Raw genomic sequence first — 22,679 nt, 5'->3', positions numbered from 1 at the left:
ATTCTTGATTACTGCAGCAGGGTGCAATGTGCCCCCTTCCAGCTGTAATAAATGAATTGCCAGTCAGAGGTATCACCATTCTTTGAGGCAATAAATAACGTGTGTTTTCAGAGGAGGAAATCAGCTGACAAAGTGCAAAGCAGCTTTTCAAGGAAGAGTGCCAAATTCACCTGCTCTTAAGAACTGTGCTGTGTTGCTCAAGTGTTGTGACTTTCATTGTTTCTCATTCTGAGAGGCCGAATCTTCACTCACTCAGGTGGCACTAAATGAGGCAAGAGCTGCTTATGAGATGGCTGCCAGTATGGAGCTTAAAAAGATGCAGCTGTGGAGAGAAAGTGTGGTTTGTTTTGGTCTGGTCTTCCCGGAGAGAAGGGCTAAGGCAACTTGTATAGGTAAGGGCTTTTTCTTTAAGGGTGTGCTTCTTTGTGTCAGAAATGAATTGGATGAGTAAAAGCCACTATTGAATGAGATAGTGGTTTTTATTTTTATTTATTTTTTTGTATAAGGCTGTTATTGAAGGTGAATCTCGAGCTTTATTTGTTTATCTGGGCTACTTCTAAAGCTCACCTTTTCTAGGGTCCTCGGAAATCTATAAGAGCCTTTCTTTTATTATATTTCAAAATGCTTTAATGTAATTTCATCAGTAGTAAGTAATGGAGGCTGGTTGTAATAGGAGCAATACTATACAAGTAGATGGCACTCATGTATTTGTAGTAATCTGCTGCAGTGTACAGAGTAGAGCAATTTCAGAATCCAGTGTAGAAACAGCTTCTCTTTCTTGTAAGTCTTGTTTTTGCTTGTAGCCTGTTACTTTGCAGCAAGAGGTTCCCTCACCTTTAAAAGGTTCTGTTTGAAGTGGCTTTCAGCAGATGAAGGGGATTTGTTGTTGTTGTTGTTTGTTTTCCTGTTGTTGCATCAGAAAAACATAAATTTTGAGCTCTGTTTGCTTGGAGGACACAGTTACAGAAGCTGTTTATGTTCCTGCTAGGGGTAAGTTCAGTGAAGATTCCCTGCAGGCTTTCTGAACGCTTGTTGCATCTTGAAGCCTTGTTTGCTTAACCTTTTTCCCTAACAGCAGTGCTCCTCTGATACTGGATGAGAAAACCTAGCTCCCGTGTTCCACTTCTCTTTCTTGAGAAGTTTAGGAGCCTAGCAGAAAGCTGACCTCTGCTCTGACTGAGCTGGTAGGTGTCCCTTGGCTGGAAACACGTCGGCCTCCTGGAGAAGCAGCCTGACACATCTGCTCCTCCAGACAGGAACATGAAACAACTAGCTAACTTCTTGAGAAACAAAAACTGACTTCTGAGGAATGAGAGAGGCAGTGGAATAGGGAGGATAGCTCAATTTTGGTTGTTTTTCCTTATTGCTAATTCTTCCTCTTCTTACGCTAGACTGACATTAGAATGTCTGCGCACGAAAAGGAAAACACAAAGCTCCCTCTTGTGTCAAAGAAAACGAAGTCAGCCCTGGCTGGTCTGCAGTTCCCTGTGGGTCGAGTCTACAGGCTCCTTAAGAGAGGCCACTACGCTGAAAGGATCAGCCCTGGTTGTGCAGTATACATGGCTGCGGTGCTGGAATACCTGACTGCAGAGATCCTGGAGCTGGCGGGGAATGCTGCACGGGAAAGCAAGAAGGCCAGGATCCTGCCCCGACACATCCAGCTGGCTGTGAGAAATGATGATGAGCTGAGCAAGCTCTTCTCCTCTGTGACCATCGCTCAAGGAGGGGTGTTACCTAACGTTCTTCCCGAGCTTGTTCCTAAGAAGACAGTGACACTTAAGCCACCCCACAAAAATGGCCATTCGCAGGAGTTCTAGAGCTGCTGCCACACACCTGAGCTTGTGTTGTTGCATTGCTGGCTTCTTTTCCCCAACCCAGTGCTCTCTGTAGTTTTTTTGGTCTGTATTTGTATGCATATCTAGGTGGGTGTCTGAAGGGTGCTTAAATTTCCCTATCAGCATTCTTCAGAAGAAAGTCAGACTGCTTTCATTCATAACAGTGAAAAAGACTCGACCTTATGCCTTTCCGTAAAGTATTTGCTGCATCAAACAGATGGTTTTCTTTCCACTACCTGTTGTCTTTAAAGCAGGTGGGTGGGTAGCTGGAATCTCCTTATTCAGTGTGTGTGAAAGTCTGCTTCATCTGACAGCGCCTGAGGAACTTCATCTGGGCTTGCTCGTGACAATGGTAAAGCTGATGAATTATCTAATATCGGAATGCTGAAATAGGGTTGTGCTGTAAGTTCAGTGTCACCATGTGCACACTGGGCTGAGGACTGTGTTTGGCATTGTCCCCTCAGTTTCTGCATTCACAGAGTGCCACCTGAGGAGTCTTCTATAGACAGTGTATAGATGTTGACAGCAATTGAACCTTAAGGATATATAAAGTTATTTTAAGCATGATTCTAATCAGACTCTCCTTATTTTCTTTGAGGTTTGTTCTATTAGGATCCGGATCAAGCTAACTTATACAATAAAGTGTAATCCAGAAAATGGCCTTTCCCAAGATCTGTTAAAGATTGTGTTCTGCACCTATGTGGCTGAAAAGGCTCCTTGAGCACTATTGGGTTTGTACTTGAGACTACAGCACTACTGAGGACATACCAGTACTAATACTTGTTGTGCATTATTGCTTTATTTATTGTTTGTAGCATAGAACAGGAAAGCCCTACTGTCCTCCAGGTTCAGAGATATTAATGCATTCACACAGAAATGTTACTCAGAGAACTACATCCAAGCAGACCCTACCAGCTCAATACTTGGGAGCCTATTTCCTGTATTTAACCTGTAGTCATTCAGACAGTGCTCCTTCTTTCTTTAGGGCAACTCAGATTTCTCCTGGCTTTTCTTCTCCAGTGGAAATGGATATAGATATATATATATATATTTATAATTTTTTTTTTCTCTGTACAGACTGGCTAGGGGGTTTAAATGGAGGGCGAGAAGCCTGGAACTAGGCACTGCATGTAGGAATGCAACTGGGGGTCTTTCAGTGCGTTAAGCCTGTAGTATGCCTGTAAACTGCAAATACCTTCTAGAGACAAGGCTGTGAAAAGTGAGGAGACTGTAGGTATCCAGTCAGTCCCAGTATTGCTGGCTGCTAGGAGCCATGGAGATGAGTGGTTTCTGGGATAGAAGTTAGATGATTGTTTTGAGGGTAGCCTTAAGATCAGCCACTGCATCTGCATAAGCATGGCCAATTTTGGCTTGAAATTTAGAGGGTGAAATAATGCTGAAGTGCTGACCCGTGTCATAAACTGAGCCCTCTGCCTTGGAAAGCAACAGCAGCTTCCTAAGGGGCTGCAGGATGTCTTCCTGCAGCAGTTTCAGTCAACACTGACAGGCAAGCTGTATTTGAAGAAAAACACTTCCCCCATTCCCTCATCAGGCTGGTGGTTATGTTTCATGCTGTGCTGGTTCCTGGCCTATCCAAGATGCTGCCCCCAGCATGGTGCTCCAGCAGCAGCAGGGGCCTGTGCAGCTCCTACCATGCTGTGCTGCTCCCTTTGCTGTGTCAACACAGCTGCTCATGACATCTGCTGCTGGTATCGTGTGTGTTAAACCATTTTGCTTCTGGTTTATGCTTGTTTTTTTTTTTTTCTTGAGATTTATTTTTTTTAGCCTAAAAAGCAAAGCTCATGTCAGTTTGGCAAGCTATTACCATGCATGCCTGAGCACAATGTTGCCATAACTTGAGTTTGCACTGGGGGTGAAGGAAGTTTGGAATGATGACAGGAGCTTCTTAGGTAGAGGTTGCCTCTGATGCCTTCATAATGAAAAATCATGGGAATTTCAGAGGTTTCTTTCTGGGGTGAAACTGCATCATACCAGGTACATGAGTTGTTAACAATGTAGTAGGTTTCAGCAGCAACCCCCCTGTGTCTGTATTGGCATATCCTACAGAAAAAGGGAAATGTTAATGGCAACAGTTCCCAGAGTCTCAGCTCTGCTGTAAAGAAAGCAAAGGATGACCCAGGCTTGTGTAAAGGCTTGCATCCAACCTGGAGAGCTGCGTGACCTGTGCTGAGATAAGATGGCTCTGAGTTACTGCTCATGCCCAAGGCACAGGAGCCAGCTTAAGGCTAGGTCAGAGAGAAGGCAGCTGTCATCTGGTTTAACTAAGAAGTTTAAATATGACTGCAGCATGGCTGGCAAACCCGAGGCATTCTATCACCTTGCTAGCAGTGAACTTAGGAAGATGCAGTCTTCAAGGGCTGAATGCTCAGTAGGCATTCTGGGGTTTGCAGCTTGCAAGGGCTGTTTTGGAGGCTGGTAGCTAAAAAACCAGGCTGGGGAGAGGCAGCACTGTTGTCAGTGCCTTGCCCCTTTCTTTGGCACAACTGCACAACTGTGTATGCTCACCATGTTATGCATGCTTCAGTGAGGGTGTTCTTAATCACTGTTAGTTTAAAGATACAATAAAGCACCTCTATACCCCAAATAAACCTTACAAATTGTCAGTGTATTTGTGAAGGCTACCCTTGCATCTGGGTCAGGCTCTGCTCTTGTTTACATCTCTTCTTTCTCTCTCTTCCTCAGCTCTCTTTGTCACAGCTTATGTACCCCTCGACTTCAGGGGGCAAACTGCTTATTAACTAGCTAATGTTTATTGAGTATGTTGAGGCTGCTAAGTATGATGAGCTGGAAGTTTATTGTTTTGTTTGTACGAGCTGCTCAGGAGACTTCTAAACAAGGGATTATATATAGAGAATGTGTGGGAGAGAATGGAAAAACTGTTTCCAGCACTGCGATGAACACTGCAGTCTGTCCAGCTTGCTTTAGCTATCTGTATGGCTTTCTTTGCAGTGCTGTGTTTAGCATCTGTGAGGATGTTTTTGTCAGCAATATCACGATGGGGCTTCTTACATGTTCTACTGCAAAACATGTAAGTTCACTTAGACTTGGCTGATGACAGTTTTACTGGTTATTATGCCAACAGCTTGGCAGCTGGGGAGAGGAATCGGCCAAATGCTTAAAAATGTGTAATTGGTGAACCAGTAAAACATGCAGGCTGACCCTGCACTATCTCTGTGCTGTCATCTCTCTTGGTTGCAGGGAGTGGCAGACTCGGTCACTGAGCTACATTAGAATTTAAATGTAAATTTAAATGTAAAGTGAGAGGCACAGAAAGAGCATTCCCTGCAGAAACATGCTACTTTCTTTGTCACAGTGTAAGCACTCTAAGTGCCACGCCAAGGAAGGTGAGTATGTTCTCAGGTGTTGCCTGGTCTGGGTGTACCTCTCTTCTTCCTAAGCACACTAGCATAGGCATCTTTCTACACATACCTCTGACCCAGAAGGTATTCATGAAGCTAAGGTTCAGTTTGGCTGTTACACTTTCTTTCAGACTTGTTGCAGCCCAAGGCATTAGATATTGCGGCTTTGTTGCTAACAGCCTATCCGGGATCTGTATTATCCCATTACCTACCTTTGCACCTGATGTTTGGATCTAGGGCTCTATCCTCCTGCTGAGGACTTGTGATAACTGAAGACGCTGCACAGAGGCAGCACAGCAACAGAAAAAGTGAGTTCAACTTCATGACTTAATGGTGGGTACTTCACTGAGGATACTGACACTTCTTCGCTTTTATTTTCTTTAATCCCCCCAATGTTCAGTCCAAGTGTGATATCAGCCTGTCAGTACACAGCTAGATGTCAGTGCTTCATAGTGATAAAACGGCAGTCAATAGGCCTACCTCACATAATGCAGAACGTAAGAGAAGTGCACATTAACAACCTGAAAATAGCTGTCCTCCATCTAGGTCAGAGAAGAAACTTGTCTCTTTCTTGCTGCAGCATGCACTGAATCCAGGGCAGTGGTTAAGCTGGAGTTAATGACACAAAGCAGTGAACAGTGAGAGGCTGTATCAAGCTGTCACAATGCTTGGCCGACTTTTTCTTTTGAGACTCAGATATCTCTAAGTCTCCCTGGTGAAGATTGCTGTTTGAGCTTGGGAACAGATTTTTTCTATTATTATTATTACCGTGAGCTTCTCTATTCAGTCAGACACCATGCAGTTGCTTGTTGAAGCTTAAATTCTACCCTGCTAGTTGAATCTACTGAGGAATGCACTTGCTGCTGTAAGGGAGCTCACGCATAGCTCGTGCATCTGTTGAGGAAACATTAAGTGCCTGTCATATATCCTGGTCTCTCTCCCTTTCCAAGATTTAACATTCCTTCTCATCTCAAAATAATTTCATCTGTTCTGATCTCTCCTATCAGAGTCATTTTAACACATCAGGTGACTTAGCTGGGACCTGACTTTCCTAGAGAAGTATGTGTGTATATAGTGCTTGCTGGGATGCCATCCAGGAAGCCTTCCTCAGTGGGTTTGCTGTTAACCAGACTGGGAACTTCATCCTTCAGGATGTTGTATGGATTTGATTCTCCTGCTGACTGCCAGGTGCCCATCTTTTCATATGTGGGAGTAAACCTGGCTTGTGCTGTGGATTGTGGCCTACTTCTGGCTGAGCATTTCTGTTGTGCCTTCTGCTCTGGTTTCCCTGGTAGACAAGGAGAGCAGGAACAAATCCTGGTAGCTTAATATCTTTGTAAACGACTGAGGGCTTCACCGTCACTTAATACCTCCCACTGAAGCATTTTGCTGAGAAAATTTACACGTGCATGCCCTGGGACTGCCTGTCTCTCTCAGAAGAGTGCTCTCATCAGAATGGCTTAGTCTTCCTCTCACTGAAATTATCAGAAGTTCCAGAAACTGGTGAAGCCCTGTCATCTTTAACACAGAACACAAATGCAGTACTGATTCCTGGCAGAAATGAGTGTGCGCTAATTAAAAACTGATCACAGTTAAGGGGCAGTTATACTCCTCCTTGTACCCTCTGTAGAACATCTCTTTTCGTAATGGACCTACGTATTATTTTTATATTATCATTTTTTTATAATTTGAAAGGAAGTAAAATGACTCTTCCATATCCAGGGCCTTTTATCACGTTTTTCACTGCGTTAGCAATCTACAGTTCCTCTCAAAGGGAGCTTGCTCTGGTACCTGCTTCAAACCGTGTTCATCCTCAGAGCGTAGCATTGCCTCCTCCATCTGTACCAAGACGTGCTGTGCCAGGACAGATGGAGGAGGATGGCCAAAGCAGAAGAAACTGCTGGGGAAGGCAGTGATGGAAAAACTGTGAGGTGGGAGAGCAAAGATGAAAGTGCTATAAAAATGGAAAGAGAGATGCAGGCAGTAAAGGAAAGAACAGCATAAACATCAGCAGAAAGTGAACATAAAATTTATTAAGTGATAGAACAAAGGAAGATGAAGAATAATTCCCTTCATGGAGGTACTACTGGGTGATGTTCTTTGGTTTCTGTTATCAAGGTTATTGAGCAACATGAATGTCAGAGTTCCTTCTGGCCATTAATGGCTGCTCGTTTATACCTGCATGTCCCATTATCTACTCAGCAGGTCCACTGATACTTTCCCGATGTATTCTTCCTTCCACGCTGTTTTTTAAAAGTGGATGTAGCTCACTGAGCTCAGTGCCAGCCCTGGTGGGGGCCACCAACAAATCAAATGCCTGGTGCAGTGAAGGAAACAAATGCAGTTATGACTGCATTTCATTTCGTGTCTCCCTGTAACACACCAGCATTGAAGTGATAGATAATCAGAAACCGTCAGATAGAACAACAACAAAAGTATTTTCATGAGGAATGTTACCAGTCTTAATGGGATGAATGCAGAACTGGGTCCTGGCAGCTTGTTTTGTTAAACGTATTCTGAAGACTACTTAGATATTTACTGGAGGAGAGTTTATTTTACTTATCACACTGATAAATAGTGATGCATTATGGTAATATGATAACAGCTATAATTTAAGGATAAATTTAAATGGAATCATGAATTCTCTCGGTTGCAAGGTCAACTATGAGCAAATATTTCTAGTTTGTTACCATGATTAATATCATTTTTCATTCCAGACATAGTAAATGGGAGCAAATTCAGACAAATATCTTAATAATCAGTATTTGTCTTTTTTGAATGGTCTGGGTTTCAGCGTGGTTCGTTAACAGATACTCTTGATGATTTTAAAGCTATTTCTTTAGAACAGAACAAACAGGGTATCGTAATAAAACTTTGAGACCGACAAGTTACACATCTGTGTTTCACAGATGGGGAAGCTGAGTTAGAAATATGCCGTTTTGGTGGAACGCATTAATTTCATACACACTGATGAGCCTCTGTTAAGCAAAGCACTAGGGAAGTATGAAGGTCATGCACTTAAGTGGTTCACTGAAGTGTATGTTACCATTATACAGCAAGAGAGCCTGAACTGGAACTCAATCATGTGATTTACCATCTTATGCCTTACCTACTGAGCTGCCTTACTTCATTCAGTTCTGCATCCACAGCAGTAGGCAAATATGTTGGAGAGCCACTCTGATTCTTATCAGTTATATGGAAAAAAAGTAGCTCTGTAAAAGGAATAGATCCTATGAATGCCCTGGCTGAAATGTGGGCTATCTTTCATTCAGTGCTATGTAGGAGATCCTCCTTGAGTTGTAAATGTGATAGATACAGCTTTGCTAGTTCTGTTGATCACAGAACCGCTCATTTACTTTGTATAACGAGACACTAATTGCACCGTAGTTTCACACGTGGCTAGTTCCCTTACATCCAGTGCTACAGATATCAGCTTATGTCTGTCCAGTCACCTGTAGCCAAAGCTGGTATGTGACCTACCTACAAAGCAAAGCAATGAAAAATTTCCAAACACAGCTCCTGTGGCAGCTCTCGTTACTGGTGCTGAAAAACATGTTTATCTTGATGTAGTGTTACTTTCCTAACTCAATTGTCGAATGGTGCAGTCGTCTGTCAAGGAAAATTGATGTTTTCAATAACGCCCATTAGAAAAGGTGTCTACACGGTACTCCTCAATTCAATGAAGCTGTGGACAGATGGAAACATGGAAATGAAACAGTGCCTGAAAAAAAAAACTCTTCTTCTGTTCCCCGTCTGGAGGATTGATCTTGCTGATGGATGTACTGGTTCTGTAGAAGGCTCCCAGCTCACTCTGCACTGAGATTTGTGTTGTAAGTTTACTACCTTGTTGTGCCTCAGACAGCTTTGTCCAGGCCGTTATAAGGGACGCATAAAGCCTTAACACGTCTGTTACTCAGGTTAGGGTCAAAATAAGCACAGTGCAGCCATGGCCACAGCATGGCAGTAATGTGTCACTGATACTCACAGAGGCCTGGGTGGGTTCTGGAGCGCCTCTGATTTTAGCATCCCAAACTCGATATCAGTGTTGCCCTCTGCTGCCCAATTCCAATATTACAATGCTGAGCATTTGTCCTGGAAAGCGCTTTAAGGCAGTGTACCAGCTGTCAAAGAATCATAGGATATCCTCAGTTGAAAGGGGCCCACAAGGATCATCGAGTCCAACTCCTGGCTCCACAGAGAACCACCCAAAACTCAAACCCTATGTCCGACAGCGGTGTCCAAACGCTCCTTGAACTCCACTATGCCCACCGCCCTCTGGTGCAGCCCCTTTCCCTCACCCTCAGCTGCCCCTCCCCTGACAGCTCCATGCCGTTCCCTCGGGCCCTGTCGCTGTCACACAGAGCAGAGCTCAGCGCTGCCCCTCCACTCCCTGTGAGGAACTGCAGCCGCCATGAGGCCTCCCCTCAGCTCCTCTGCTCTGCGCTGAGCACACCGAGGGGCCTCAGTCACTCCTTGCAGACCTTGTCCTACAGACCCTGAAACAAACTGGAGAGAGCAATCAAAGACACTTGTTTAAGCAATTCAGGTGGAGCAAGAGAGGCCCATTGCATTTTCTGTTGGAAATTATAGTCGATACATAGATCTTTTGCTGCTTTAAGTTTAGATCACTGTACTCCAGAAACACATTTTCTGAACTGCTCTGTAGAAACTTCTAGGCTTTGTGGTAAATACGTTCAAGACTTTTCCTTTCTATTTTGCCATATGTTCTCCTTCAGACTTTCTCTGTTGATCTCTCCGTATGTGTAAGGGTAATAGATAAATGGTATTTGGTGTATAAGGTTCTTTTCCCCAGAGGAATGTCAATTTTGCAGGTGCTGAACCATAACTAGTTACGAGATCAGTCATATTTTTATTTCTTCACTGTGGCAAAGACTGGAGGAAGAGACTTGGTAGCTGCTTCTAGCTGTTCAGTGGATAAATCTATCAGGGTGATGGATGTATGGATTAAGACAATTTATGCAGTGCAGCCCCGCCAAACATGGTTTTTTACTCTGTTTAATAAGGTAGAGACTGGCAATAGCAATGCGTGAGTTGTCTGGAGCAGACAAGCAAGACGAGCCTTCAGAGCCATCGCGCACAAGCATCCATCTCAGCTGCCAGCAGAGATCTTGCCACCACTGCTTGATTCCAATATCCCAGCAAATAAATACACATTTTGTTGCTGTGTTTAGAATAACAAACACATCCATCTTGTAGCAGGTGTTCAGTCGGTGGCCTGACATACACCGGTAAGGCTGAGCAGGGTTCAGGCAGTTTTTGGCCAGCCCATCAAGAAGCTGCGTGGCTTCTGCAGAACTGGCTAAATCAAGAGAATGGTTTTATACCTGCAGCGGATAGATCTGTAATTTCTGCAGCTGCTTCTGTCTTATTATCGGCCGAGGACTGTGATGAGGAGACAAGCTGGTGGGTTCATAGTTCCTATATAGTATTTCATGTCACACATACATGAAAGTTATCTCACTGGCCTTTCGTTTGTCCTCACTGTCATTTGTCTGAATCCTGTCACTGTATTTTCAAAGGACTCCAATGTGCATTCTGACTTTGCAGATCATAAATGATCTTTTCAATTTTTTCCTGTAACCTATATGCTTCCTTTTCCACACTGAGATGTCTTCTCTTGCTCTTCACAAGCATCTCAGAAGCAAAGGCAGTGCCCTTCCCAGGCTGGGTACATGTGGCTCGGAGAGTGAGGTGCCACTCGTCACAGTTGCTAGTGGCACAAGATAAAACACTAATCTTTCATTAAATGAAGCATAATCAGCAACAAACATCGCACCATGACAAAACACTGAGGAGAGAAAATGGACTTCTGTGACGTACTGTCCAAGTCAGGTTTCAGTCCACCTGGAGAACTTACATGACCAAGAAAAGATCACTCTGCCTGTCAACCTTTATTCTTCTGGTTGTCAAACATAGCCTCAATCCTTCCTCATATCCTTCTTCATTTTAAGCTTATTGTTCCTGCAGCATCCAGGCACATGCGGATACTGCCAGGAGCATTAAGCTTAAAATGAAGCATTTTATCATTCCCCTCATGCAACCAACCCCACTGCATGCAGGGCCCTAACTTCCCTTAATGTTTGTCTTTCCTCCCAGCTGGTCCCTCCTCGGTCACCTCTCCCTCTTCCTCCTCCAACGGTACTCTGTAAGCCTCCATACACAAGTAGTGTGATGTCTCCTGTGTCAGTCTTTACAGCTCCTTATTTACTCCACATCATACTTTTGTGCTCTCCCCAGTACTATGGTATCTGATTGCTTGCAGTTACCCACCCGAGGAGTAACTGACAAGGGGAAATGGTTTCACACTAAAAGAACAGAGATTTAGACTGGATATAAGAAAAGAGTTTTTTACAGCAAGGGTGGTGAGGCACTGGCACAGGTTGCCCAGAGAGGTGGTGGATGGGGTCTCTGGAGACATACAAGGTCAGGCTGGACGGGGCTCTGAGCACCCTGATCAAGCTGTAGGTGTTCCTGTTCATTGCAGGGGAGTTGGACTAGATGGCCTTTAAGGGTTCCTTCCAACTCAAACAGTTCTAAGGTTCTGTGATTCTATTCCTGTTTCTGCTTCTTACGCACTCTTAGCCTCAGTGAGCCGTACACTTTTTCCACTGATGTAGCTTTGCTAAGCTCATCCTGAATGCTGGCTCTGTCCGCCAGTGCTTGCAGTCCCTCCCAGCCTGGAGATTTAGTAAATGTGCTGTTCCTGGTGGGAGCCAGGTTGCAACCAAGTGCTGTCAGACCTGCAAAACACCACTCATTATGTTTTGGCAAAGAAGGTTCAGGAAGAAAAAAGTACTATTTGTTGCATCAATTCTGCTACAACTAGTTTGCAGCCTGGGTTCAGCAAAGTGTTTGTTCGATGCTAATAGGCTAGTGCCTTTGCTAACAGAAGGAGCTGATACGTGTGAGCCCTGTCTGACCCACAGCTATGGGAAACACCCACGTGGTGCATTTGACCTCCCACATACAATACAGAAATGGAGCACGGGGGAGAGGCAGGGAGTGAGACAGCTGCTTCCAAGCCCCAGCAGCTCAGGCTTTTAACACAGGAGGTCCTGGGCCAGCCTGGATTCTCAAGGTAAATTATATGGCATGAAGTCTTGCTGTCCTTGGCGCGTCCTCCCCGAGAGCACGCAGAGCTGTCTCAAATCACTCACTCTGAGCTACAGCAACAAGTTTCAGGAGTTGATTAAGTGTTAGAAAACAATTCCCCTTTGCAGCTTAAATGTACTGCTTCTCAGTGTAATTGAATTTCCCCAGTTGTTCCTTTTCATTACAAGGAGATGGATAAGTGCTGGATTTACTCTTCTAAACATGCTCTTTATATACCCTGTCACGTCCCTTTTCATTTGTCCCTTCTCTTGCTGAACTCGGGAACTCAGCTTTCATTCCTTTTTTGATAGAAATTTTTCAGTCCTTCTAATTGTTGCTATTAACCCATCTGGACTCAGATTTCTGCTATGGATTTTGCTGTGGTATGTTCAGAAAGAGTTTCAGGCCAGGGATTATAGAATCATTAACAATCATAGAATCATTAAGGCTGGAAAAGGCCTCTGAGATCATCTAATCCAACTGCAATGGTGCTCACAGTTATTTCAGAGCCAGGATTTTTGCGATGTACCGTCCAAGTCAGGTTTTGGTACACATGGATGACCCTTACTCCAGTTCCACGGATGACAGTTGAGTTGCTCTGGGGAGGAGAGGTTTCCACCAAGAGGCAAACAAGAGCTCTCCTGTGCGTTTTACAGAGGAGCCACAGCTGCTACAGAAATATGGCTGAGGAATCTGAGTTAATTACTTGCAACTCACTGTGCATTTACCACTTTTATTTAGCCAGTTTTAAGGCCCGAATAGATGTTATTCTGGAAACCTGCTGTGTGTGGAGGAAGTCACTGCTGATGGTGAGGGCACAGCATGAGTTGTGGTACAGTACTCATGCAGAACTGAGCAAGAGTTAACATTCTTTGGCCTCTGATGTGAAACAGGCCACTGTGTTTTAGTATCATTACCTTATATTCATGTGTATCGCTACAGTGCATCCTCACCACTTGCAGCAGGTTTAGCTTTCTCCTGGCGTGCACTCAAGCTGGCTCCTAAAGCTTTAGGAGCCAGAGAAGCCAGCATTCCTTTGGTAGCCTTTCCATGAGCTAACAGCTTCCAGCAGGGTTTGCCAATGCAACAGTGTGCCATCAAGGTCCGAAGAGGCCATTTCTGCCCCTAGCAGCCTCCCTTCAGACATCCTGACTGTTAGGCAACCCTGAAGCCATCCCTTTTCCAGGCCGACTCAGCTCAGCTGCCCTTGCATCTCCTCACAGGTCAAGTGCTCCAGCCCCAACAGGTTTGGGGAGATCTCCATGAGCTCCCTCCCACTTGTCCATGAGTTTCCTGCAGTGGAGGGCTACAACTGGACACATTCACCTAGATGACATTTTAACAGTAGCCAAATAAATCATCATTTTACCTACTGGCCAAAATTCTACCACAAATTTCTCAGAGTTTGTTTCCAAAGACAGAGGAGTTCCCAAATCCCATTCACAGACACCTGTGCCAACATAACCAAGATGGCACCATGCTGCAGTACCAAGGGTGAGTACTCCAGGAGGGGAAGGCAGGCTAAGAAAGAAGGGGACGGATGCTTTAGCAGGGCCTCTCATGACAGGACAAGGGGAAATGGTTTCAAACTAAAATGAAAGATTTAGATTGGATATAAGGAAAGAGTTATTTTTTTTTATGATAAGGCTAGTAAAGCACTGGAACAAGTTGCCCAGAGAGGTGGTGGATGCCCCATCCTTGGAGACATCTAAGATAAGGCTGGATGGGGGTCTAAGCACCTTTATCTACCTGTAGGTGTCCCTGTTCATTGCAGGGGTGTTGGACTAGATGGCCTTTAAAGGTCTCTTCCAACTCAAACAACTCTATGAATCTAAGGTGAGGAAGGGCTTGAGGAGACCACTGCTGTGGGTCACTTTTTATTAATGATTTCAGTAAAAAGGGCAGATATTTAGGATATCTCTCATGAGTGACTCATTTGTGCTTTATGATAGCCAGCAAGGCAAGGTTGAAAAAAATGTTATCATCTGACTCCACAGCACTCCTGTCTACAGCAGTACATGTTTCTCTTCTTTGAAAGTGCTTAGGATTCATTGTTTATCACACTCAATCCTTTAATTATTCGAAACAAGAATTATCCCATTAAAACATCTATGATAACTTCTGTTTCTTATCATGGAACACATCTTCTTAAGTGATTGGAAAGTATATTAATTTGCCAAAAGAGTGAAGATATCTACACGACCCTATTGAAGAAGATGCAATAAATATAAAATGCACCATTGAAAGTTTTTGAAAATTATCTCAATTCAAATGATTTTGAATAAAGTCAGAACCAGACAATGTTACATTACAGCCCAATGAGGTTTAGTACCTGCTACAATAGGAAAGGACAACAAGAAGAATTCATGATTGCAAATTTATTATATAGAACAGTAAATTCCAGACAACTCAGTCACGTAATAGACAGTGCAACAGGAAGGCTCTTGTTTTTGTATAAACCAAGCTGCTGAGCTGGTAAGTCGACTCACAGACTTCATATTCCATGGTATTCTGAAATAAATTAATGCAATGTCATATTTTATGTTGAGGTGTTGATCTTTATATGATGTAGTATTCAGTTATGTATGTTTAATCCTTCCTAAAGTTAGAAATGAAATCAACTGAAATTCCTGCACTTTGAGATTAAGACAGGTCAAAGTCTGAAATATGGGATTAAGTGCCCAGATCTGTTAGGTGCATTCAAACATGAATCCTCCCTCCTCATGCAGTTCTGCTCTCTCCAACATGTCCCAACTCCACTGACCTTCTTTCAGAAGGGTGGAGGCACAGTGCTGATCTTGCAGCCCAGCTAACTCAGGGAACTGAGCTGTGGGTAAGACCAGAGCAAGCACAGTTATGCTGCTCCGTAACACTCTTCCAGTCATTGTCTCCCTTCTTTATGAGTCCATCTTGAAAATACAGTAAAAGCATTCTTTGCTTGTGTTTTCTTTGCAGTATCTCTTTGCTACTCGTCTGACCTGTCACCCCAGATAAATAACCTTTCCTGTCAACACTTGGATGTGATTCTGAAGTTGCAAACAGAATGATTTTTTTATTATGGGATAAAAGATTGGAATAAGAGAGTTTGAAGGAGGAGATGCATATACATTGACTATTTTGTGCATTTTCCATTAAAACTCACTGAGACATTTAATATACTCTTTCAAAGATGGATAAGGAAGAGCTACGTGATACTACTTGATCTCACTGTCTTCCTTCCCTACATCCCCATTCTTACTCTTTCTGCTCTGGTTTACCCCAGGAAGTCCTAAATATGAGATAAAGATGACTCCGATCTGCATGCAGAGATCTGTATTAGTGGGTTCTCACATGGAATTAGGTGACTGAAGGTCACTGGGAGCAGAGGCGAGTCCGCATTTATCACAGGGAAGGACTTGCTAGCTTTTGTGTTCCAACTACAATTTACACCCGCTAGGAAAAAAAAAAACATCATTTCTGTATCATTTCTATCATTTTACAGAGGGTGAAAACTCCTCCTGAATGAACCTCAAAGAAAATCCTTTTGTCAAGAGCATATACCGTAACACTTTGAGCAAGAAAGAATTTCTGCCCCAATGGCTTTCAGTGACCATATGAAACATCCATGGTTATCTAGGTTTGTACTAGGTTTATACAACTCCTCAGTAACTCCTTCATTACTGAAATACGGAACAAGTTGTGGTTGCTTTTGGACGTCTACTCACCACCGCCTTCAATAGTTCTTCCATTTCGAGGCTGAAAAATAAAATAATGAGAGAGCTACACAGAGATATTAGATGTCAGATGTATAAACACACTAAAATACATTCCCCATTAAAGGCTGCACTAAGATTTCTTCTGAAGAGACATGTTAAGTATCAGAGGAAGCCATGTAGGGTGGGTTTTGCCTTTGAACCCAGGAAATATTGTTCAGCCTCTATCCAAACAGCTAAGCAGTCTGACTTCAATTATTCTCAGTAGGGATGTTGGTCCCAGCTCATCAAGGGACTAAGCAGATGCCTAACAAAGGGCATACAAACACCAGCCCTGAAAGTACCTGGCTAGGTTCTGAATTGGCACAATGGTTACATGCCAAAACCTCCTTTTTAGAAGATTTCTGATATGTTAAAAACATTCCTAAAAACTAGTTTGGTGTTAACCTTATAAGGTTAATCATATAATCATAGACCTAAGTATTCTGAACTAGACCATACCATAGTTTAAGCCAATGGGTGAAAAAAAGTGAGGGAAATGATGATGTTTGTAACATTGCTTTGGTTTTTCACTCCCTTAAGCAGCATGCCATTGCCTACTGGCCAGACCTTTCAGTCCATGCGGACAATCAGCTCATGCATATGCTTCATCTGAGGGATTTAGTATGATGGCACCTTGGCCATCTCTGACATACTAGCCACATACTACTTCTGTCTTTAGAGGAAGTGACTTCAGACATCCACAGTCACATCTTACAGTAAAAAAAGTTTAATGCATTACCACTCCAGATCTCATTATCTTGTGGTCTTTTAGCTGAACCAGAGCTTTTTAAGCAAATGGCTTTTTCAGCTTTCAAACAGAGGGGGATTTGATGTCTAACCAAAACCAAAAAGTGTGGTGAGAATTTATGAAGGCAAGCAGTTGATGGTATATGGATATAACACTGTCTGTCACACAGAATCTGGAAGAGATTTAAATACCCTGAAAAGGAAAAAAGGCCGTCCCAGAGTCCCATGACTATCCTGTAAAATAAAACACAAACCATTAACAAAATATTTTAAACTCAGTTCCATAGATCTGTTGACAAGTTTCGGTGTCATTCCACCAGCCTATCAATAATTCAGGGCCTCTTTCAGCAGCATGCAAATAATGAGATGCTGAAAGTCTCCAATGCCCATTCATCTGGACTGCTGATTAAAAATTAATACCCAAAGGGCACTGTCTACAACAATCCATTCTGTCTAGTGTAAATATACTAAGTTACCGTAATTAAAGATTCACAGGCTTGAGAAAAATGTATAAAAGAAAGCTTTACACATGGTACATTGCTTTGCAGAAGCAGGGTCTGCTCAGATCTTCCCAATCATTAAAAAAACATCACTTATACAAACTTATATATCACTTATATACTCCTACTCACTTGCCATTACATTTACATACCTTCTTTGTAAACTCTGCAGCAGCAATCTGTGATTCCTGCAAGTCAACAGTTTAAATTAATCAAGATGCCATCATTTTTTTTTGTTTGTTGCAGTAATCCTCTGTCACTGATTAGGTTTTCCACTCTGAGAAAAGTACACACAAGAACATCAGTGGCAAATGGATCTTTCTGAAGAATTATTTTAAATCCCACTTCAACCAACCCCACTGTTCAACACGCTTTCATTTCTGGGGAGCGAAGCATAGCAGTCCATGCCTCTGGCTTAAATGGTCCTTGATAGCTGTTCCCCTCTTTAAATGGGCCGCTCTCCAGCTTGAAAATTGTCCTTTTATTTCAACCCAGGCATTATTGCTGATGCCTTCCAGCACACCCTTCTTACTCTTCATAAAATTGCTCATTTTTCTACATCAGGAATAGAAACTTTCCCTGTGACTTCATGGGAACAGAGACAGCCAGGTGTCTCACAAAGCCCTGAACCTGCTGCCCAGTATATTTGCAAGGTTTGAGAGCCCTCCTGCCTGCAGCACAGCTGCCCACAGCCACACATCTGGCTGGCTGTGAATGGAATTGCTCCAAGCCACAGCCGCCGCTATGCCAGTGAATGGATTGAGTTGCCCAAGAGGAGCAAAGTATGAATATGGAGGAGAGCATGGGTAAAGCATGCGGGTGGGAAACCGGGGAGGAGGAATTTAAAAAGAAAGCATGCATGAAGGAATTGGGATTCAGGCAATGAGATGAGGATTTTGCCTTGTTAAACTGTTCTTGGTTCAAGCCCTGAGGAAGGTCCCATTAATACCAACTCAGTATGAAACAGTGCAGAAGAAAAAAGTGCATGTTCAATCAAGATACTTTAAAGGACACAAACGGGGAGACTACAAAGATACGGTGGACACTAGTTCTTCTCAGATGATTATTGGACATCAAGCAGAGACAAACACCAGCACATAACTTAGACTCACTTTCAGATGTCCTAGCTAATCGGATTTAATTATACGGAAGAAGGCAACAGGTGTACTGCTAAAAACTGTGTATTGGCTTGATTTTAGGAAGGGATTTTCAAATAGTGTTTAGATATTATTTCCTATTGATTCCTTTGAGACTGCCATCTACAAGATTTGTTTGAAGATTAGACATTGAAACTAAATAGTCCACTAGTTCTTCCAACAGGTTTTTTAGGTATAGTTCTTCCATATCTCACACTTTGCTTTGAGCCTCCGCTTTATCAGACAACACCTAGAAATCCTATTGCAGATACACTGCAAGTGTTAGCCGTAACTCTTGAAAAGACACTGTGCAAGATCCAGCTCCCAGCCTCGAGGACTTAGAGAGTGAATTTTTGGTAAGGTTAGTTACTAAAGCAGTAACCAGGAATGGTTACTGGTTGGTTCTGGATGTCGCCTTGTTAGCTAAGCTGTAGAAGCACAGAGTCAATAAAGAAATGCTAGAATTTTTATATAATAAACTTCAGTATTGCAGAGTGTTATAGCTGCTTTAAGAAAACATGCTTGGAATTATAATAAGGCAAAGACACTGGCAAGAAGAGTTGTTGAAATATCTGTCAAAATACTTTCTATCGTTGTCTTGAAGGCTCTACTTGTGATTTAATAAAACAGAGGACTCCAACTCCACAAGTGAAATAGCTTTAACATACCTAAGGGCAATATGAATTTTATGGGGAAGGCAACCGTTGACAAACTGTTGATAATAAAAAGCATTTTAAAGCAGAAATGATATTGAGCTAGGTCCTAATACGACCGCACCAGTGAGGAAGAGCTATACTCAGTATAGCTCAGTGTATATATTATATATACACCCAGTAACTTCTCAGCTTAAGTTTTTGGATCTGAATCAGAAACAAAATAAAACCACGCTCCAATAAAATATTAAAAATTAACAAAGCAGTTCATATGCTTCCACGTTCAGTGTGATCTTAGGCATGCTGTTGAATCAATGTTGTGGGTTTTTTTAGTATATTTAACCCTGTATTATCCAAAAGTGGGGGCCAGTTTAAAATACTAACAGTTGTAAGTGGATGTTTAGCTCTGATTCGATGAAAACAAATTGATTTCTAATGTAATGGCATTAAGAATTACATGCAAAGCACTGATGAGAAGAAATATTCTTGCACAGGTACTTTCTCGCATCTCCTAAACTATGACAATATTAGATTATACATTATCACTGGGAGAAAGGTTTAAGGAGGGGATGCTTTTAGGTAAAAGCAGCAATTGCACCTTACCTCATTTGTTTGCAAGCTGTTGAATATGGAATAACAAAGATCCAAAACAGTGCTGGAGATCTGCAAAACCAAACAGTTCTGTGGTACGCTTACTGATAGGACACAATGTACAGGGTCTTACAGAGAAGAGTCTTACAGGCTTCACCCAAATCCTGGCACAATTTAAATAGTATGTATGCGGTTCCAATAAAACCACTCAGAGCAGGGTAAGGCTTACTGATGTTAGTATGAGATGAAAAACAAGTATTTTGTAATAAGGAGAACACATACAGAAAGACTTGCGTTGTCCATAGAGCCTCTTGCTATAAACAGACTTAAATGAATCACTTACATTTAAGATGCTCTTTCCTATGCCAAGTGTTCCAGAATGAGCTGAGTTGGGATTTGTCTTTAATTGCGTGTTTTATCTACACTCATTTTCATCTATAGGCATTTCAGGAGAAGCTGTTTGGTGTACGTTTGACCACAGAGCCCAGTACGTCCAACAGGGATAATTTTATCCTATAAGATGCTAAGAATCAGTCTGGTCCAGTTGTACACCTGCAGGACAGGTGATGAAGGGCCAGAGGGTAACTCTACTACATCAGTTACAAGAGCCACTCCGGTGGGTTTTATCTCAGGACTCCAGAGGAGAAGGAGAGAGCAAAGACGGGATTCACATGCGGGTCCCATACTCACAGGACAAGGGTTCACTTATGTACACAGACAAGAGATAACTACAGCAAAGGAAATAAAACGCAGGACACCTAAATAACCATCTTTGGGAAATATTTCCCACCAGTTTTGTTTAACAGAACTGAAAGATATGAGGGGAAAAACAAAACAAAACAAAACAAAACACAACAACGCACACAACAGAACAGTTTAAAGTTTCCATATAACTTCCGATCGTACAAAAACATTGATCCCAAAGGCAGCTTACCTGGGGCTGGTTGGACAGCTCCATCCACTGACTGAAGCACAGCGCCAGTTGCTTACAAAGTACAGAGCGGACGTTAGCGGTGGGGCCGTCCGCATGGGGCACCTGCCCTCAGCCAGCAGCCCAATTCCCCGACCCCGCGCCCAAGCCCTGGGCTGAGCGCCCTACCTGGCTCTTGGGCAGCTCCGCGCCGTCCCTGTAGCGAGAGAGGGGCTGCGGGAACCCTGCGGAGAGGGACAAGCGGGGCTGGTTCAGCGGGGCCCCGAGGGCAGCCCCCTTACCCTTCGGGCCCCGCACATACCGGAGCCCCGCGGCAGGGCGCAGAGGCAGCAGGCGGCCAGCAGCCAGGGCAGCGCGGGCGGCGGCAGGGGCATGGCGGGCGACGAAGGGCGGCGGCGGGCGGCGGCTTTATGGGGCCGCGCCGAGACAGGGGCGGCACCGGCCGCGGCCACGGCCCCGCTCCGCCGGGCCCCCGCCCCCGCCAGGGGGACAGGGAATTGCGCGAAGGGACTGAGAAGAACGCAGGCCGAGGCGTCCTAAACTCTTCTATTTATTATTATTATTTTTTTAAATAGACTTCGAGTTTGCTACAGCGAGTACATAAATTCCCCGTGTCCCACTGTAACACAGGAATAGGGATTTGATTAGTGAGAAAATGCAAGAAATCCATGCCACTTTTCCACAGTAACTGCGCTTTGCCCAGGCCTTGGCAATTTGGGACTGAAGGGACCCTCCGTGTTTACCAAACTTGCTCATCAAAGGAAGACAGCATTCTGATTTTGGTGGCAGCAAGAAGTGTGTACTGCTGGCACGGCCCCAGAGATGCGGCAGAAGAGCCCCACCACTGTGAGAGGCTCCTATCAGAGGCAGACAGCAAGAGGACAGGTGGCAAAGGTGCTCGGGTGGGTCACACAACTCATGCCGACCGCCTTCTCCCTGTCTTCTGGCATTATGCTTTTAACCCAGATGAAAGTTACTGTGCACCAACAGTGTTTGTGTTGCCACACTTACTGCAGAGTTTGCACCCAGATCACTCCCATAGTGCAGGAACAGATCCGTTCAGTGTTAGTTGCTGTGTACTACATACTAATTCTTTCCAACACTGATTACTACATTTTAGAGTAGAATGCAATTACACAGCTACTAATTTGCTACTAATTATTAAGTATGATGGGACGTACCCAACTCCTTCAACCTTTCCTTATCAAACTTCTCCTATGAAGAAAGGTTGAGGCAGCAGGGGTTGTTCAGCCTGGAGAAGAGGAGGCTCAATGCAGCCTTCCAGTACTTGAAGGGAGCTTATAAGCATGAGGCAGATGGACTTTTTACACGGTCTGATAGTGATAGGACAAGGGGGAATGGCTTTAAACTAAAAGAGGGCAGATTTAGGTTAGATGTTAGGAGGAAATATTTAACTCAGAGGGGAGTAAGGTGCTGGCACGGCTGCCCAGAGAAGCTGTGCTGCCCCATCCCTGCAGGCACTCAAGGCCAGGTTGGATGGGGCCCTGGGCAGTCTGAGCTGGTGGGGGGCAGCCCTGCCCATAGGATGGTGTGAGGCTGGGAAGGTTTTGAGGTCCCTTCCAACCTCAGCCATTTTATGTTTCTATGATTTTTTGATGCTATGGTTCTCTGGCTTTCCCTGTCTGGTAAGGGAGGCCCAGTCTGCTCCTTTTTCCTTCAGGCTACTCATTATCTGCCTAAATCCTGCTTCTATCCCACACAGCCTGTTCAATAATAGCCTCTTCCAACTGTTTAACTATGTCAATTTTGGGGAGAGTGAAGTGTTTTTTGTTATATTACAGAGAAAGGGCTGTGTGACCATGTTGAGTGGGTAAGGCCTACCCCCCTTTGAAGAAAAATCAGGGTGCTGCCTGCACCTTTCCTTCCCCCTTTTCGAGCACAATGAAGCACTCACTGCTTTATTTCACCCTTTCCGAGTGAATACCCTAAATGTACCCTTCAGCAAATGTCGGTCCTGTGAAGCCTGTGGAGTTACTCATTTGCTTCAGGTGAGGCTTATACATAAAGATCAGATAAAAATTAAGTCGTATGTGTTCAA

General features: G+C 43.7%; 2 protein-coding genes across 5 annotated transcripts; one reads left to right on the top strand and one right to left on the bottom strand.

The window, feature by feature from the left end:
• Window positions 1–337: 337 nt before the first annotated feature.
• On the top strand, window positions 338–2,614 carry LOC124417892 (histone H2A-beta, sperm-like). 2 transcript variants are annotated; one of them, XR_006934355.1, is made up of 2 exons: window positions 338–392; window positions 1,392–2,614. XR_006934355.1 is itself a non-coding variant. In XM_046915919.1 (2 exons), exons 1-2 carry the CDS (start codon window positions 976–978, stop codon window positions 1,815–1,817), a joined length of 441 nt encoding a protein of 146 aa, XP_046771875.1. In that variant the 5' UTR covers window positions 882–975; the 3' UTR covers window positions 1,818–2,614. The 2 variants fall into 2 exon arrangements, 1 of the variants encoding a protein (XP_046771875.1); XM_046915919.1 differs by lacking the exon at window positions 338–392 and adding an exon at window positions 882–990.
• Window positions 2,615–14,686: 12,072 nt separating this feature from the next.
• On the bottom strand, window positions 14,687–21,087 carry NMS (neuromedin S). Of its 3 annotated transcripts, XM_046915901.1 has the most exons (9): window positions 20,922–21,087; window positions 20,789–20,844; window positions 20,624–20,674; window positions 19,702–19,761; window positions 17,462–17,497; window positions 17,002–17,043; window positions 16,033–16,063; window positions 15,659–15,760; window positions 14,687–14,839 (listed from the first exon to the last, which is right to left on the bottom strand). In XM_046915901.1, coding segments are annotated over exons 1-9 (453 nt in total). In that variant the 5' UTR covers window positions 20,995–21,087; the 3' UTR covers window positions 14,687–14,837. The 3 variants fall into 3 exon arrangements, with proteins under 3 accessions (XP_046771857.1, XP_025002417.1, XP_040513285.1); XM_025146649.3 differs by lacking the exon at window positions 15,659–15,760; XM_040657351.2 differs by lacking the exon at window positions 14,687–14,839 and having other exon boundaries at window positions 14,854–15,760.
• Window positions 21,088–22,679: the final 1,592 nt, after the last annotated feature.

This window comes from Gallus gallus, chromosome 1 (genome assembly GCF_016699485.2).
Source record: "Gallus gallus isolate bGalGal1 chromosome 1, bGalGal1.mat.broiler.GRCg7b, whole genome shotgun sequence".
Lineage (NCBI taxonomy): Eukaryota > Metazoa > Chordata > Aves > Galliformes > Phasianidae > Gallus > Gallus gallus.
The sequence above is the reverse complement of the archived record's forward strand: the minus strand, read 5'-3'. Positions and strand labels throughout refer to the sequence as shown.